General features: G+C 38.3%; 1 protein-coding gene across 5 annotated transcripts in view; it reads right to left on the bottom strand.

Annotated features, from left to right (window-relative positions):
• Positions 1-5,316: 5,316 nt before the first annotated feature.
• TFDP1 (transcription factor Dp-1) overlaps positions 5,317-17,380 on the bottom strand; it is a 51,805-nt gene continuing 39,741 nt past the window's right edge. For all 5 annotated transcript variants that reach the window (XM_075136682.1, XM_075136653.1, XM_075136644.1 and 2 more), the window contains exons 8-12: positions 15,170-15,238; positions 13,667-13,818; positions 12,737-12,903; positions 12,056-12,137; positions 5,317-6,658 (exon numbers count right to left, since the gene is read on the bottom strand). In XM_075136682.1, coding sequence (XP_074992783.1) covers positions 6,511-6,658; positions 12,056-12,137; positions 12,737-12,903; positions 13,667-13,818; positions 15,170-15,238 — 618 coding nt within the window. In that variant the 3' untranslated portion in view covers positions 5,317-6,510. The remainder of the gene's footprint in view (positions 6,659-12,055; positions 12,138-12,736; positions 12,904-13,666; positions 13,819-15,169; positions 15,239-17,380) is intronic.

Raw genomic sequence — 17,380 nt, forward strand, 5'->3', positions numbered from 1 at the left:
ATTTTAATGAGCTTGTTAAAATGATATCTTTTTGTGTGACCTGACATAAATCCAGTAATTTCTCTCTTTTTTTTTTTTTTTTTTTTTTTAAGAAAACCAAAATGGAGTGCCTTAAATCTCCTACTAAAAGATCTTGACCTTAGGTATGAAATAACTGGCAGAACTGGCTTTTTTCAGAGTCTTTCGCAATTTTCCCAATACCCTTCTTAAAGGATCATGCTAACAAGTATGTAGCTGCTCACTATTGGTCTCACTGTATGTATTTGGATGTAACATCACTTTCCAATCCATTATTAGTTTTACCTACATATCCCAAATCAGATTAGCTAGTTCTTTAAAACACCGTGTACGAGACATACGCAGTTCTTGTCCACCTCGACACCCAGATCATTTTTAGGATCCTACATTTTCAGCATATAGCCTTACCTCCTGTAAGTGTAGCTTGAATTCTTTGTTCAAAAGATGCGTAGTTGAACCGTAACATTTTTGGACATGCCCTGCTTGCCAAGCAATCCACATTAATCTGCCCTTTTCATTGTTTACTTCTTTTCTAACCAGTATCACTTAAAAATATTTTTAAATTTTCTTCTGGGTTATTGAAGAAAACATTAAACAGAAGTGCACCTTACTTGATGCAGCTATTCAGTCAGTGATAATGCCACAAAAACTATTTTTGATTCAGCAGTAAACAGTTCATAACCCTTTAACATACAATCTGTTGATATTGTAAAATACATATTTAAAATCAGAATGCAATGAATCAGAGAAGGCTTAAAGATGCTGAAACATACCCATCGTTTCCTTAATCAGCTAAAAAGTTGCAATCTCCTCCCATATTCATTTGATAAGACCTATTCTGTACTTTGTCATTAATAATTAACCTTCCAGGCTTTTAATTTTCTTTTAGCCGTTTCCTTCAACAGGTTTTCTGATATGAGGTCCAGGGCTGACCTCAGACTGTCTAGACCACATTTGGACAGGACTTCCTCACATCACTTTGAAAATTGGCACTTTAGTGTTATTTTAGTCTGTTAAGAATTTACTCACTATTTCAAGGTTCATTAAACATCAGCATCAGCAATGTAGAGATCCACTCTCTACCTAGCATAAAGTACCTGGGTTGCCCGTTTTAAGAGAGTTAAGCTTCAAGTATGTGCTTAATGTTCTGCTTTACTCTTAAGTTTACATGATAAAACACCACAAACCTTGCCCAAAGTCTGCAACTTTGCTGCCTTTTAACGTGCTAGTATGCAGAAACTTCCCATTCTGCTCTGACCAGCCCTCCTGATAGCTTAGGGCTGGTATCATTGCAATATTCACAGCAATGTACCATGATGTGTACACAGTGACATGTTAAAAGAAGATCAAATCTTTGAGCCTAAGTTTGGATTTCAACCTGTTCAAAACATCCAAAAATTTAACAAACAGAAGAGGTGTTAGCAGAACAAAGGAAAGCACTTGTAAAGGTATTACACTGGTGATTTTCAATTAACACCAGTCTCTCTTCTTTATTCTCTTCCACATCAGGACTTTCTGCCCTTATCACAGCAAAGCTGTGAATCAATAATCATGATTTTCTCTGGTTGACGTTTCACTGTTAGTGCTGACGTACTCTCTGGGGACAGCAGTCTCCAATTGAGTGAGAGGCAGACGCAGCTATGTGACAACCATCATCATGCCAGATGAGAATTACCAGTGTAACCAAATGTTTGAAGTGGGAAACACGCCTGTGCATGTTGGTTGTTGCCCTTCTTCACTCTGCTATCAGCGTCACTTGTATCTCTGCTTCTTAGAAACCTCATCCTAAAGGAAGACAGTCTTCACTTCTACCCGCTCATCTAACTACCTTTTCCATCACTGGAGTTTGGTAATTTTTGACGGCTTCTGAAGATGAGCTGAGCTTCCATTCTTTTTCTGCTGAGTCTTTGGTACACAGGCACACCAGATGATCCACTTGTTAGTCTGTTCACGATACTGATATATGGTATTTTCTAACGTGTTTTTTTTTTCTTTTCCTCTCTCTTATGGGATCCATATAGTAACTCAGGCTGGAAGGCACCTCAGGTCTTCTCTAGTCCAATTCCTGCTCAAAGTATGGTCAGCTGTGAGGTCAGACTACATTGCTCAGGGCTTTTATCCTGTCTGGTCTTGAAAACCTAAGGATGGAGTCACCACAACCTCTCTGGGCAACTTGTTCCACAGCTTGACCATCCTGGGTTCTTCCTTAAGCCCAGCTGGAAACGCTCTTGTTTCAGCTTGTGTGTGCTGCCTCTCACCCTCCCACTATGCACCACTGTGGACTGACTCCATCTTTGCAATAACCTTCTCGCAGTACTGGAAGGCTGCCATTGGGTCTTCTTGAGGCCGTCTGTTCTTCAGGCTGAACAAGCCCCTTTCCCTCAGCTTCTCCTTCTACAGCAACTGTTCCAGCCCCCTTAGCATCTTGGTAACCCTCCAGAATCCATGGAAGCTGAGGGAGGAATCAGAGACCAAGAAAAACCTTGGAAAGATCTTAAATCCCAAATTTGGAAAATAATGACATTAAAAGTTGCTGCTTTCATTGTGCTGGCTTGTCTTTGCTTTTTCTGATAAATTAGTGACAATTAAGGTAAAGTAAGGCTTTAACAATAAAGCATGTGTGATAATATTCGCATCTTTCTGGAAGCAGACACATCTGAGAAGGCTGAAAGTTGTTAACTTAATGTAGTAGTCAAGACAAATAGCCTACTACTCTTCTCATAAGCAGACGAGAGAAAGGAAATCCCTACAGGAAACAGTGGACTATCTGGGAAAAGGAGCGTATATACTCTCCTTTCTACTGATGATCATTCCAGTAGTAATACATCAATGCTTTTTTTTTTTTTCCTTTCGCCCTTTTTATATTGAAGCAGCACCCAATTTTCAGATTTCCCATTAATGGTTTTCACAACCCATGTATTCACCGATAAAGAAGAGATTTATCTTGTGACGGTTACCTCCTTCCATGAACAATTTACTAAATGGTCATCTTCAAGGGCTGGTACCCTATCAGCCCCATTTATTTTTTCTTCTCCACAATAGTTGCCCTTCTGAAGGAAGATTTTAAAAAAAAAAGTTTCCAAAGTCATAAATGCTTTTCTTTAGTTAAGACAAGCGAATTCCTACAGGACGAGCAAAAGAGTTTACTTTTGAAACAAACAATTCAAGAATTCCTTCTTAACTTGTAACCCATGTCAAAGCAGAGAGACAGGCTTTCAAAGCTCAGTATCTAAGGCTCACTTTAGAAAAATAGTAAAAGATGCACACTGTTCCCAGGATTTATTTGCAGGACCATTTCAGAGATACATATACACATACTTTGCAACTTTTCCTCTTCTTCAGATCACAAAAAAGTGCTGGCAAATGAAAGGAGTAACAGCACATCCCCTCCCTTTCCCCAAAGTGAGCCCTTATCACCATTCTCATTACCTTTACCATCTTTTAATCTTTCTTAAACTGAATTCTAGTTTCTATCTCCTTATGGTATTTTCTGCTTCCACAGATTTCCTCAACAATTTCCTGTCCATGATTTCCTCTTACATTCTGTTCCTGCTTTTGATCTTCCTTTTCCATCTGTACATGTGGTACCACCCTTTTTGGAGATGAGAACCATATAGTTTAAACTTATCTGCCACTTTCCAGGTCCTTTCATGCCAGGCCTGGCATTATTACATCTGTTCTATGCATTCCTCTGCCTTTCCTTTTTTTTTTTTTAATGAAGTTTCTACTACTAGTCTTTTTTGTAGTCTTTGACTACTCTTCTCTTGTTTTCTCATGACTTCTTCCCAACTTACACCTTCTCTTTTTATGCCCCTCTGTGAAGACCGTTCTTTCTTTTCTGGTTCTCTCCTCCTACTACTTCTTCAAGTCTCCTTTCCTTGTTTCCACCTCCTCCCTCACCACTGGTCTCTTTTCTCTTTTTTTCCTCCTCCTTCACCTAAACACTATGACCAGGTAACTGCCTGAAATCAAGCAAGTATTTAAAAAGTCAATAGAATTTCTCTTGCCTTTACTAGAAAGCTCTCCCAAAACAAAGGTAATACAGATTCATTCCCCCAAACTACTCCTATGTTGTTTGTTTAAACTCTCAAATTCTATTTCAGAGATTCACCAGCAACCACAAGCAAGCAAAGTAGCATCGTTTGAAATGTATCTTTTGCCACATTTTCACTCCCACCGTGACCTTGTCTCATCTGAGGTCTACTCCACTGATAAGAACCCAAAGGAAACTGTCAGATGCTTTCAGCCTTCCTTACCTAACATCCCTGTACTCACTCTTTGCAGGTAGATCCTGGATCATACACTGGAGATTTAGAACGTAAGGGAAAACAGGAATAACCCCCTTGGACTGTCAAAAGTTCCTTGATAACTATTGCTGGGCTCTGCAGGTAAAACTGCCACTCAACAGCAAAGATAATTTGAATCAGCTGACTCAACCGCAACAAGAACCTTGCTTCTAGCATTAGCACTGCAAAGAATGACATCTTCAGTGAGAAGCAAAGCATTCAATGAGCCCCCCCCAAAATGGTCTTCCGAGGCCCATAAAATTAAATAATTTGCTTGGTTCACTCATATTACAACAAGGTTTGATACAGTTAGAAAACATTCACCGCGTATCAACTACTCTGTAGTAAGCACCCACATCCACCTATCACAGAAGGTTTGTCAAGGCGTAACCCCTCAGAGAAAAAAACACGTAACACACTTCACGTTTACCACAGGGTTTAAGTGCATCCAGGAGCCCTTACCACACACAGAACAGTTATTAGACTGTAAGTTGTCTTTGCAGAGACTCCCTGGAGTTTGTGGAAGCAACAAATCCTGACTGACAGCAGCCTGCAGAGTGACTGAGCCAGTTCAGTAACCTGTGCTTTCAGGTGAGAGGAGAGGATGTGATCTAACAAAAAGGTTTAAGGAGGAAGTATACGGAAAGTAGATGAAGACCTGTTTTGAGGACATGGGAATGTATGACAGAAAGCCAGGATTGAGGAATATGGGATGAAACGTTAGGATAGTAAGTGTGCGTTTTTAAACAGAGAAGCTGGATTGGAGTACTAAGATTGGCCTGACACTCTGAGGAGCAACAGGAGACGTGAAAGAAGAGAGTATACAGGGCAAGATACTGCTTTTTGCATGGTAAGTTACCAAGAGCCATAAGGACAAATTACTAAATCAAAGCAAAAAATCTGGGCCCTCTGTAGTGCAGATGCAGTATCCTGAGACAGTTAATTCTAGGTCTTGTGACGAGAGGAAGTGAAATGTTCTAAAATAACCCTAAAATTAGAAAAACCACAGAGCTTGTTAAAAATGCCCATGCGCGTTTTATTAATAAAAACTAACAGTGCCAAGGTTAAACAAGTAAAACAATTATAGTCTCTTTATATTCCATAAAATATTACAGAAAAGTTTATTTGTGTTTCAATAAAAAGACTACTGTCTTAGAATAGGCAGCTGACAGTATTTGTGCAGTTAATTGTTTGTGAATAAATTTAAAAAGACTACCACCTGCCCTGAAATTCCTTTTATAAAAATGAACTATTAAAAATGATTGACAAATTTTGAGTTAAAAAACTTAAAACATTCTCTATATTTAATTTCAACTTTATAATAGATTACAGGAAGATGCTTATGAAACAAATACAAACATTTGTTTCAGTACATGTCTTTATATGATAGACTTATAAGTATGTAAACAACTATATAATAAAAAGTTTCCAAAGTCTGCCTGTAAGAAATCAGGCAAATTTTACCATAAGCAATAAATCATTCCAAACCTTCAAGACATTTTATATAGCTGCACCAACTGGCAGTAAACATTTGCCAAAAACTTTGTAATTCATATGTCCCAACATACAGTGAAAAGTATATAAACTTGATGGAATCATAATGTTAGATATAATTTAAGGGAAAATAAGTTCACAACAACATTTCTGGAATTTAACATGTAAAAAAGTAGGACGTATCTTTCTTGTTTGGTTCTTTGGACACTGCGTGATTAACAAAAAACACTACTACATTACTCACTATCCCTCAAAAAGTGGCATAATCAAAATACACTCCAAATAAATTGCCATTCAGTGTATTCATTTTCCACAGAAGGATAGCATTTTATTTCTCAATGATGTGTCTACATTTTCTTTAGCAAACTTCGCAAGAACATTTGGGGCAAAATCCATTTTCCTTCAAGTAAAAAAAAAAAAAAACACCAAACAAAAAAACAACCAACAAACCAAAAACCCCTAAAACAAGAGTAAATAAAGGCTCTGCATTAACACACCGGTATCAAAAACACACATCCACACCACATTTAAAAATATCCTACATAAAACAATCCTTGTTTGCTTATCAGAGGTGCAATTTCTAAACTCAGAACTGCTTACCAATATTCTCCTTGAGGGATGGGGCAAAGTAATTTGAGACACTTCTCCCTAGAACAATTTATTCCTGAAGCTTGCTGAATTTTAACAAAAAATAGTCTACAGGCAAAGGGCATCAGTCGTCATCATCGTTTTCATTAAAATCGTCATCGTCGTCATCGTCATCCCCAACATAAGAAACGGGTGTTTCGACTCTGGAGCCACTGTACTGAGATCCATTGGAACTTGTAGCCAACATCCCATCTCCACCATTGGAAAAGTCACTGAAAAACAAAAAAAGAGGCCAGTTGGCATTGCTTAATGATTCTTCTCAGTTTACTATGCTCTTAAATATAATCACATATCTATTCCATTCCTTTAATGAATCTGCCACTGCTAGTTTATAAATTGTCTTTAATATATGTCTAAGTTGTTTCTCAAAAGCTGAAACAATTGAAGTAATTTTGAAATGGTTCTTATTATGTTTCTTCCTTCAGTTTTAATATAAAGATGAAATCCTTTCACAGGTGCCTTAGAAGAATGCTTTCCAGGTTTCTTCTAAAGTCCATTTAGCATGAAGGCTGCACAGCTATTTAAGCCCTTTAATATTTTTATGTAGCACTGGACACTTGTATCACAAATGAATTGTGTCTATCAGAAGCACTAATCTTGATTCAAAGACCTGGAAAATCAAGGAATTAATAGCTTCTCCTTAATTCCTTGTTATTACATAGCAAACTATCATTGCTACATGTGCTGTATTTTTAACTTGAAATTGTTTTCTTCTCATTACGCTTTTCTCGTTTAAAAAAACCCAAACACCTAAAAAACCTCTTCAGCATCTCATTTTTCCCTCCGTGAGAGTATCCCTACACTGACAATCCACCTCCTAGATCAGCAAGTAGATTTAGAGTATCCACTTTTTTACTTGAATGTGTTCTTTTTCCACCAAAATACATATACGTATTGCAGATATGGTCTGAAATGTCTTGTTCCTATTTGAATTAAATGTATGCTGAAGTTTTTTATTTTAATAGAGCCAGAATATTCCTGCCTCCATCATTACTTGCTATTTTGCCAATCTTTTTTATTGTTTACTTTATCAATAGTTAGATAAACTATTAAACTTGGTCACAAATTCCTGACAAAATGTTTTTCTAAAAATCACAGAAATAGTATTTCCAACTTGAAAGACATTCATCATCAAAAAATTGCTTTCAAAAGTATGTTTGCTAGTCATTTTTTAATCCCGCTAATGCACATCATCAATCATGCACATTGTATGGAGCTAATTCAATGGTCTGTCATCACACAGAATGAAATTGCAGGAGCACACCCTAGAAGCTCACACGGGAAACATATCCAGTAAGACACTTTCAAGATTTTCTGCCGTTCTGCACACTTATTCAAAAGGAAGATACTAAGATATCTGTCTAGCTGTAGTCACATGACTTACAACAGGTTCTCCATAATTATCTGCAGAAGCAGTTTCAAAAACAAAGGAAAAAAAAAAAAGATTATTCTTGTGTTCCTGTGAACTTTGAAAGTACAAACCCAAAAACCTGTCTCTCCTCTTTTTGATAAAAATGGAACTGGAGTTCATAAACTGAGTATCCTAGTAAGACAAAGAAACTGGAATGAAGGCATTGGAAACAACATCTTCAGCCTTCTGCAGACTTTCTTCAGAGAACCTGCTAAATAAATCTACTGCCTTTATTTGCCTTGGCAGCAATTTTTGGTACCAGAAAAGCCACACATCTTGTAGTTTCCTATTGCCATGAATATTTATATGTACTATAATTAAACATAATTTGTCACTCCCCTTTTCCAACCTCCTAAGAAACAGAAGTGGTAGGAACCTTGTGCTTCTCACCAAGACAATGAACCACAGTCAGCCTCTGGTTTTCTATTGGCCTCTGGCTGATAGTGGCCTATTCAAATTTTGAAGTCTTAAAAATACATGGGCTCTTCTTCACTAACACCATGCTCATTATCACAGAAGGAACCTTAGTGAAAACAGGAGATTTTATGTACCGTCAAATTTCTGCTCCTCTGAAGATATTTTGGCAGTATTCTCACTCAAGCTTCAGTTCCCTAGCACAAAACAGGCAGAATTCCCCACACTTTTTTGGGCACCAGGAATGGGCTGGAGCATAAACCACACCTCTCACCGTTGCTAGTCCCGCACATCCCTAAGCTTAACTGCTTCCCTTGCAAGTTATTTACTTTTTTTTTTTTGCTTTGCATTCAAGTAAGCCTATCATCTACAAAAAGGTTGGGTTTTTTTTTTTAAAAAATGCTTTAAAAATGTAACTGCATTAGCCTTTTAAAGTAAGCTAGATACTATGTCTTTAGAAGGGCCTCCTTCCAACTCTGACGGAAGGCAGATGGGTGAGAAAAAGCTGCCAGAAGACTTCAGAGAACAAGAATAAAGCTGTATTTCCTTGTTTAAAGAAATCGCATCAATACAGGATTTTTGCCTTTAAACACAAATAGCTTAAGGAATGTCCTAAGAATTAGGACTTCCTCAAGAATTTCAACGGTACAGCAATTTCCCAAATAATTTCCAAAGCAGAGCCTGCCAGTTATTCTGACATAGAACAGTCATTGTTGTGGAAAGAGCCAAAGTAACCTAGAACTTGCCCTCTCCTTTCCAGCCTCACCTCAGTGTCCACTAAAATCATGGAACAGATCCTCCTGGAAGTTATGTTGAAGTATATGGAAGACAGGGAGGTGATTAGGGACAGCCAACATTGCTTCACCAAGAGCAAATTGTGCCTGACTAATCCAGTGGCCTTCTCCGATGGAGTGAATGCATCAATGAACAAAGGAAGAGCCACAGAAGTAATCTACCTGGGCGTCTGGAAGGCTTTGATACAGTCCCCCACAACATTCTTACCTCTAAATTGGAGAGATAAGAGTTTGACGGATGGACTATTTGATGGTAAGAAATTGGCTGGATGACCACGACCAAAGAGTTACAGTCAACAGCTCAATGTTCAAAGAGAAACCAGTAACGAGTGGTGTCCCTCAAGGGTCTATACTGGGACCAATACTATTTAGTTAATGACAAACAGTGGGGTTGAGTGCACCCTCAGTAAGTTTGTGGATGACACCAAGCCGAGTGGTACGGCTGATACTCTTGAGGACATCCCTATGCCATCCAGAGGGACCTTGAGGAGTGGGCCCATGCAAACCTCATGAAGTTCAACACTGCCAAGTGCAAGGTCCCGCACCTGGGTCAGGGCAATCCCAGTATCAGCACAGACTGGGGGATGAAGGGATTGAAAGCAGCCCTGTGGGGGAGGACTTGGGAATACTGGTGGACGAAAAATTGGACATGAGCCAGCAATGTGTGCTCGCAGTCCAGAAAGCCAATCATATCCTGGGCTGCATCAAAAGAAATGAGGCCAGCAGGTCGAGGGAGGTGATTCTCTCTCTCTACTCCGCTCTCATGAGACCCCACCCAGAGCACTGCACCCAATTCTGGGGTCCCCAGTACAAGGCAGATGTTGATCTGGTAGAGCAGGTCCAGAAGAGGGCCATGAAAGCGGTCAGAGAGCTGGAACATGAAGAAACAGAGAAACATCTTCTCCTATGAAGAAAGGCTGAGAAGAGTTGGAGTTGTTCAACCTGGAGAAGAGAAAGCTCTGGGGAGACCTTATTGTGGCTTTCAGTACTTGAAGGGAGCTCACAAGAAATATGGAGAAGGATGTTTTACCAGGGCCTGCAGTGACAGACAAGGGGCAACGGTTTTAAACAGAAAGAGGGTAGGTTTAGACTGGATATAAGGAAGAAATTTTTTACGATGAGAGTGGTGAGACAGTGGAACAGGTTGCCTACAGAAGCTGTGGATGCCCCATCCCTGGAAGTGTTCAAGGTCAGGTTGGACGGAGCTTTGAGCAACCTGATCTAGTGAAAGATGTCCTTGCCCATGGCAGGAGGAGCAGACTAGATGATCTTCGAAGATCCCTTCCAACCCAAACCTTTCTGCAATTCTAAAAGTGCCCAGACTGGATTAGTTGCATGACACGTACAACAGAAGTTTAACTGACTTTTCAGATAAGGCTAAGTTTCTGGACACAACAGAAACAACTGGTAGAAAATGAACAGTTTTGCAGATAATTTGTTCAGCTAATCAGCTTGCTTAATTCAAATATTCATTAACAATGTTAAACATTTCAATGATATTTGACTCATTTTACAACTTAGTAGAGCTCACAGGACATCTTTTTGATTAATGCAACAGCAGGAAACTAGCAAGTAGTGACTACATATAGAAAAGTGTCTTATACAGCAAGAGAAAAATAATAGCTAAGATCAGAAATGACATATGTCCACACAAAGTTAAATACAAGTTACGGTTTATCACTCTACCAGCTTCTGATGATGTTTAAAACCAAAAGACCAAAACCTTTTTTTAAGTTAGACACTAACGACCAAGGGAGAATCTTGTCCATATTAAATCTTTAGGGAAGTATCTGTTTTCTTGTCACAAATGCAAAACTAAACAAAAATAATGCATTCAAGATTAACGGCAGTCTAATCAATTTCTTTTCCACTATACAGGAAAAGATTTCTTTAATGACACTGATAAGAACCACCACTACTCAAGTAAAAGTAATCACAGAATCACAGAATCATTAAGGTTGGAAAAGACCTCTAAGATCATCGAGTCCAACCATCAACCCAACACTTCCATGCCCACTACACCATGTCCCTAAGCACCTCATCTACACGTCTTTTAAATACTTCCAGGGATGGTGACTCAACCACTTCCCTGGGCAGCCTGTTCCAAGGCCTGACCACTCTCTGAGTAAAGACATTTTTCCTGATGTCCAATCTAAACCTCCCATGGCACAACTTGAGGCCATTTCCTCTCGTCCTATCGCCAGTTACTTGGGAGAAGAGACCAACACCCACCTCACTACAACCTCCTTTCAGGTAGTTGTAGAGCGCAATGAGGTCTCCCCTCAGCCTCCTCTTCTCCAGACTAAACAGTCCCAGTTCCCTCAGCCGCTCCTCATAAGACTTGTGCTCCAGGCCCTTCACCAGCTTCGTTGCCCTCCTCTGGACACGCTCCAGCACCTCAATGTCCTTCTGGTAGTGAGGGGCCCAAAATGGAACACAGTATTCGAGGTGCGGCCTCACCAGTGCCGAGTACAGGGGCACGATCACCTCCCTGCTCCTGCTGGCCACACTATTTCTGATGCAGGCCAGGATGCCGTTGGCCTTCTTGGCCACCTGGGCACACTGCCGGCTCATGTTCAGCTGGCTGTCAACCAGCACCCCCAGGGCCTTTTCCTCTGGGCAGCTTTCCAGCCACTCTTCCCCAAGCCTGTAGCGTTGCATGGGGTTGTTGTGACCCAAGTGCAGGACCCAGCATTTGGCCTTGTTAAACCTCATGCAGTTGGCCTCAGCCCATCGATCCAGCCTGTCCAGGTCCCTCTGCAGAGCCTTCCTACCCTCGGGCAGATCAACACTCCCGCTCAGTTTGGTGTCATCTGCAAACTTACTGAGGGAGCACTCGATCCCCTCATCCAGATCGTTGATAAAGATGTCTGAGAATAAACTTAAACACGTATCCACACTGATCAAAACAGAACTTGTTTCATGAAGTATTTAATTAAGTTTCTTTGTTGATCACAGATTTTAAAAACTAATTGATAATTTCATCTCACCTGGCTGAAAATCTTGTGCCATTTGATGCAGAACCTGATGAAGATGTGACATATACACTGCTGATTGATCCCTGAGCCATTTCTGTAAAACAAACAAAGTATTTCAAGAATACTTCAAAACACACTCATCTGATTCAGTGGAAATGGTTAATCCTTTAAAAGGATTAAGGAGTCTTGTAACCAAAACAACAAAACATATTGATGTATTATATCCAAAATAGCATAATTAAAAAACAAGAAGTTAGTGCAACAGCAATATTTCAAAATAAATTAAAAAAAAACATTTTATTTTGAAGCGAGCAAGTCAGATGTCTTATATAATGGAAATGATAAAACAATATAAAATGAAGCCATGACCATGTATGTTTGCACTTACCACTTTTTGCCTTTGCAGGTGAATCAACTATAAATACTGTCCTCTTGAAAGAATTACACACTGCAAAGATCTACTTGTGTGGTATAATGCAAAACATGGTTCTGTGAAGAGCAACAGCCCAATGTCTATGAACCTCTATGTTATTTGTTCTCTAAGGTACACTAAAAAGCATATACATTTGAGAAACTGTTAGAAATCTTCACCACAAACCAGTGGAAATTAACTGATCTTAGATATTTTCATGTTTTTTCCTTGAGTCCTGTATTAAGGAGGAAAACAAAACAACTCTTCCTGGAGTAACTAACCTGTCACATATGGTTCCAGAGCTTTAGGAACCAAACTCCTTGCAATTTTTAGGTCCTCTGCTGAACAGCTTCCAGATTCTAGCCCACAAGCCATTCCCATTCGTTTTAGTACTTCTATATCGTCATGAATTTCAAAAGTATTGTCAAAATTAAATAGATATTCAAACCTGGAGAGGAAAAAAAGTCTCAATTAGCTTCAATTACTTTAACTAACTTTCCAATTTCAGGAATTGCAGCATTTCAAAAGCTTAACACACAGTGTTAGTGACATCACATTAAGCAATCAAATTTTTCAAGATCTATGTATTTGATAGCAAGCGACTAAAACTGTAATTATACACAGTATATAAATCATTAACAGGTTTAACAGATACAGAGTTTTAATTAAACATTTTGCATGTTTGATAATTTTTTCTTTAATCCCATTCCTCTGCTCACTGTTTTTCCATGTTTTTAAGCTTTTCTAGTAAGCTAATAGTGCAAGTAGAAACCAGTGCTACATTCAGCTTTTATTTAGCAGATTAAAAACCTAGCTTTTTGAACCAAAAGTAGAGAACAGCAGTTCTGAAAGCAAAATCCATTTTCAAGTCGCTGGCTGCACTTCATCATGTTAAAGCCAAAGGAAAACACTACTTGGTAAAGTATTACATCAAACTTCAGCCAAGCTGCCTTACTTTGTTTCTAACATCTTTAGATAGTAAGTCTTAAGTTATTAAATGTGAACGTAATTATTCTATTTATTAAAAAGAAAACTCTGTTTCTATTCAACACGACTAAGTGTTACCTATCTGAAATGCATGTTCTCAATCTACAAAAGGCACAAGTAAATTTATTTGGATTTCATTTTTAACATATCTAGGTGAACACTTTAGCATGGACATAAAACTCATAGCTGTACCAAAAGCCAGATAGAACACTTTGTTAACTCACTTGTCATTTGAAATACTGCAGTCAATCACTGTCTTCTTGCTGGTGTTCACGATGATAAATGGCAAATGGATGACAGAATTGGAAGGTGGCGGTCGATTTGCCTGTTGTTCTGCTTGACGGTTTCGCTGAACGAGGTTCTTGAAGGCAATTTGCTAGAAAAGGCAATAGTGATATGAAAGTATGAATTAAACCTTTAAGATGCTGTTAACAAAAAAATCCCTCAGATAAAGAATAGCAGCAATGGTTGCAGCAAGTAAATGCAGAAAAGGACAGAGAGTGTTCACCATATTCCTGCATGTTAAGATGCAAGAAGAGCCACAAATGATAGTATTGAAAAATAGAACACAGAAAATGAGAAAAAAAAATGCACATTTTAATAACTACATCAGGACAGCTCCTTGGACAGATCCTTGACAGAACGAAAAGATAACAATGATTGGAAAAAGGAATTTTCATATAGCATCCTACTTCCGCTCTGTTTACTATTCCCTGCTAGCTACGGCACTACGCAAGAACAGCTGAATGATTAATACTGTATTTTTGCTGAAATTATATGCTAAAAACCAGTTAATGTTTGGGATTTGAATGTCTGACCTTAGGTTTCTGAATTACTCAGCTAAGATTAGTGACTCTACTCTCACATCTTGCCAAAACTGCTTTTCAGAATGGGATATTCGTATTTTGAAGATTAGCACGTGTAAGAACTAAAAACTCAAGTTAACTATTGAAACTCAAGTTCTAAATCTTACAGTAAGCCACCAAACTAAGAAAAAGTATTTTTCTGGTCATGGAATCAAACGAAATAAACAGGAATTAAAAATAAAATCCAAAGCCAACACAGAGGCTGATAAAAATCAGACAGCTGTTGAGATTGCTGTCCCACAGCTGTCTGTATTTTCCTTCTGCATGCCCTCCCTGAGATTCTCATTCCTACTGCGTAGGTAATGCAACTACTAAGGGATACCTTCCGGTGAACCGGCAGCACAGTGACTTAGGGGATAGACTACTGCTTCCCCCAGCGTAGTAGGGGAAATCTGGGAAGGAGTTCAGCAACTGTTTCACAGCACTTAAGCCACTTACACAGCAGGGGCAGCAACGTCCCAGCAAGGCAAGACACAGAGCATTACAAGAGACGACCTCTACAGTCACATAATTTTATCTATGGACTCTAACACAGAAAAGCATTCTAGATACAAGAGCTGAATTGGAAAATTCAGAGGGTACAGTACGAATTACAGCTCCTGTCAGCATAAATCCTGTTTAAACATACTTGAAACTGCAAAAGAATTCATCATAACTCATGGAAGGTTGCTGGCTTCCCCAATAGCAATGGCCAACAGCATGGTCCCAGCTAAACTACAGTGCTAAATTAAAACTGCATACGCCTTATCCTGAAATTCACCTCTAGTCTTCCTAGAAGTTTCCCATCCCTCACTGAGGTAAAACAATAGGAATACAGATATAAGTTACCTTGCCCTATAGACAAGAGTACCTTGACTGTACCTGTAGAATGAGTTCTTGTAGTTGAGACTGTTTTTGCTTTATTCTTTCAAGTCTTCTCTGTTTCTCCACCTTAAGACAGAAAAAGGATTGGTTAGTTTGTTTGTTTTAAGTAGCGTTTTGTATCAACATTTTCTCCCCTTAAAATCATTTCAATACCAGAGAACTGGAGGTAGGACATATGGTGTCAATCATTAAGGTTCTGCAGATAATTTAGTGAAATAACTATCAAGACTCACATCAGTACTACTGATGGAAACGGTAACAAAGAATTAGAACACTGGGGAATAAAGTACAAAACATCGGGGAGAGGGTAAAAACATCTTTGCAAACAGAAGTTATGTCTCAAAGAATTATCCAAATTTTCTCAAGGAGGCAAAGAGCATGTAGACCAGAAGGATCCACTTGAGGTACTCTGCTGATATTGGAGGTATTGGAGAAGATCTATCAAAGATGCTTAAAGAAATGAAGCTGCTATGGAGCCCAAGGTTAAGTCCTGACAATATTAAACACATACTAAATAACATAAAAGATAGAAGACAAAATGGTAGGAAATAAACAGCTTTCTCAGTGGAGGAAGCTTACCAGCAGATTCCCACAAGGACTTAATTTACAGACTGTTATTCAAATTACAGAGGATCAGAGCAAGGGGATGAACAGCAAGGTGACAGAATCTGCTGACAATGCTGGCATAGTAAAAAGAAAGTTCATCATAAAGCATACTCGAAGTGTGTTGTAGCACTGAGTGATTACATCATCAAAATTATTTTTGGTAAATGTCATGTGGTATGTGTGAGAAAACGTAATCCCATCCATGCATATTTCAGAAATAAAATGACATTCAGTAGAGATCTTAAATTACAGTATCTACAAAACCCATCAGCTCAGTACACCACAGCAGTCAAAAATTTTAATTACTAGGCAAGTAACAGAAAACAAAACAGAAATTATCATATCAGTATATAAACCAGAACGTTTACATCTTGAATTCTGTAGGTCTGCTTGTTCCTATTTCAAAAACACCATACAAAAGAGCAATCAGAATAATCAATTCCGCACAAGTGAATAATGAATAAACTAGGACACTACAGAAAAGAGAATGAAATAATGGGGGAGAACATGGGAGATACCTATAAAACCATGAACAGGATGGAGAAAGTGAATAAAGAATGACCAGGTCACCACCACTTCCAATCCAAAAAAAATCAGAGGATATCAACTAAATATAGTATGTTCAGAATCAAACAAAAGGTATTTCATAAGAAGCTTCTAATGCACCTGAAACTCACTGCCACAAATGACTTAATATTAAAAGCAAACTTTGTAGAAAGTAAAAATCTGTGAAGAAAAATTAATTGAGGGCTACTAAATAGAAGGACACTATATCTGCCTCAGGCTATATGCCTGAACCACAAGTTACAGGAGAATACATCACTAAATACTTTCTCTAATCTTACACTCTTTCCTAGGTAACTGCTACTGTCAGGCAAGATACTGGATAGACAGACCGCTGGCCTAACATCAGTTTTTGTTCCTAGGTCCTTAAAATATGCAACTAACAAGAAAATGACTGGAGTTAAAAATTCACATGAATGCAGTTTTCTGTTTGTTTTCAGTAAAAAAAAAAAAAAAAAAAGAGATTGTACACAGTTGCAAAAACTGCAATAAGGCATGAAGTTATATTAAAAAAAAAAAAGGAAAAAAAAAAAGGTAGGACCAAGTCTTATAATTTAGCATTAGAAAATAAGCCAAAAAACTTACCACAACTCACCTGAGATATTTTTCTATCACATACATGTAAACTACATTGCTTTCCATATTACTTCAAGATAGAGACCTTTTTAATTGCCCCACACCCTCTCTTTTTGCATTATCAGGACATATTTTACCAAATCTAATATTCTAATTCACACACAAAGTACAACTTTAAAAAGACTTAAAAATACTAAATACTTGATGGGGAACCCCTCAAATTCCTATGTTCCCTTATAAACTATTTGGCTTGCTTTTTCAACAGTTTAAGCGTGAAGCTAAGCAATATCAGATGGAATAGTAAAAAAAGTTTATTAGGCTTGACAATTTCACAAATTAGCCTCAATTTCACAACATTAGCCTCCACAAACTCACGAAAAAGAATCTCATTGCAAAACTTGTCAGGTAATGTCACTAATAATTTAAATGTCAATAGAGCTTGCAGAAACAGGAGCTAGAATA

Source organism: Calonectris borealis, chromosome 1 (assembly GCF_964195595.1).
Source record: "Calonectris borealis chromosome 1, bCalBor7.hap1.2, whole genome shotgun sequence".
NCBI lineage: Eukaryota > Metazoa > Chordata > Aves > Procellariiformes > Procellariidae > Calonectris > Calonectris borealis.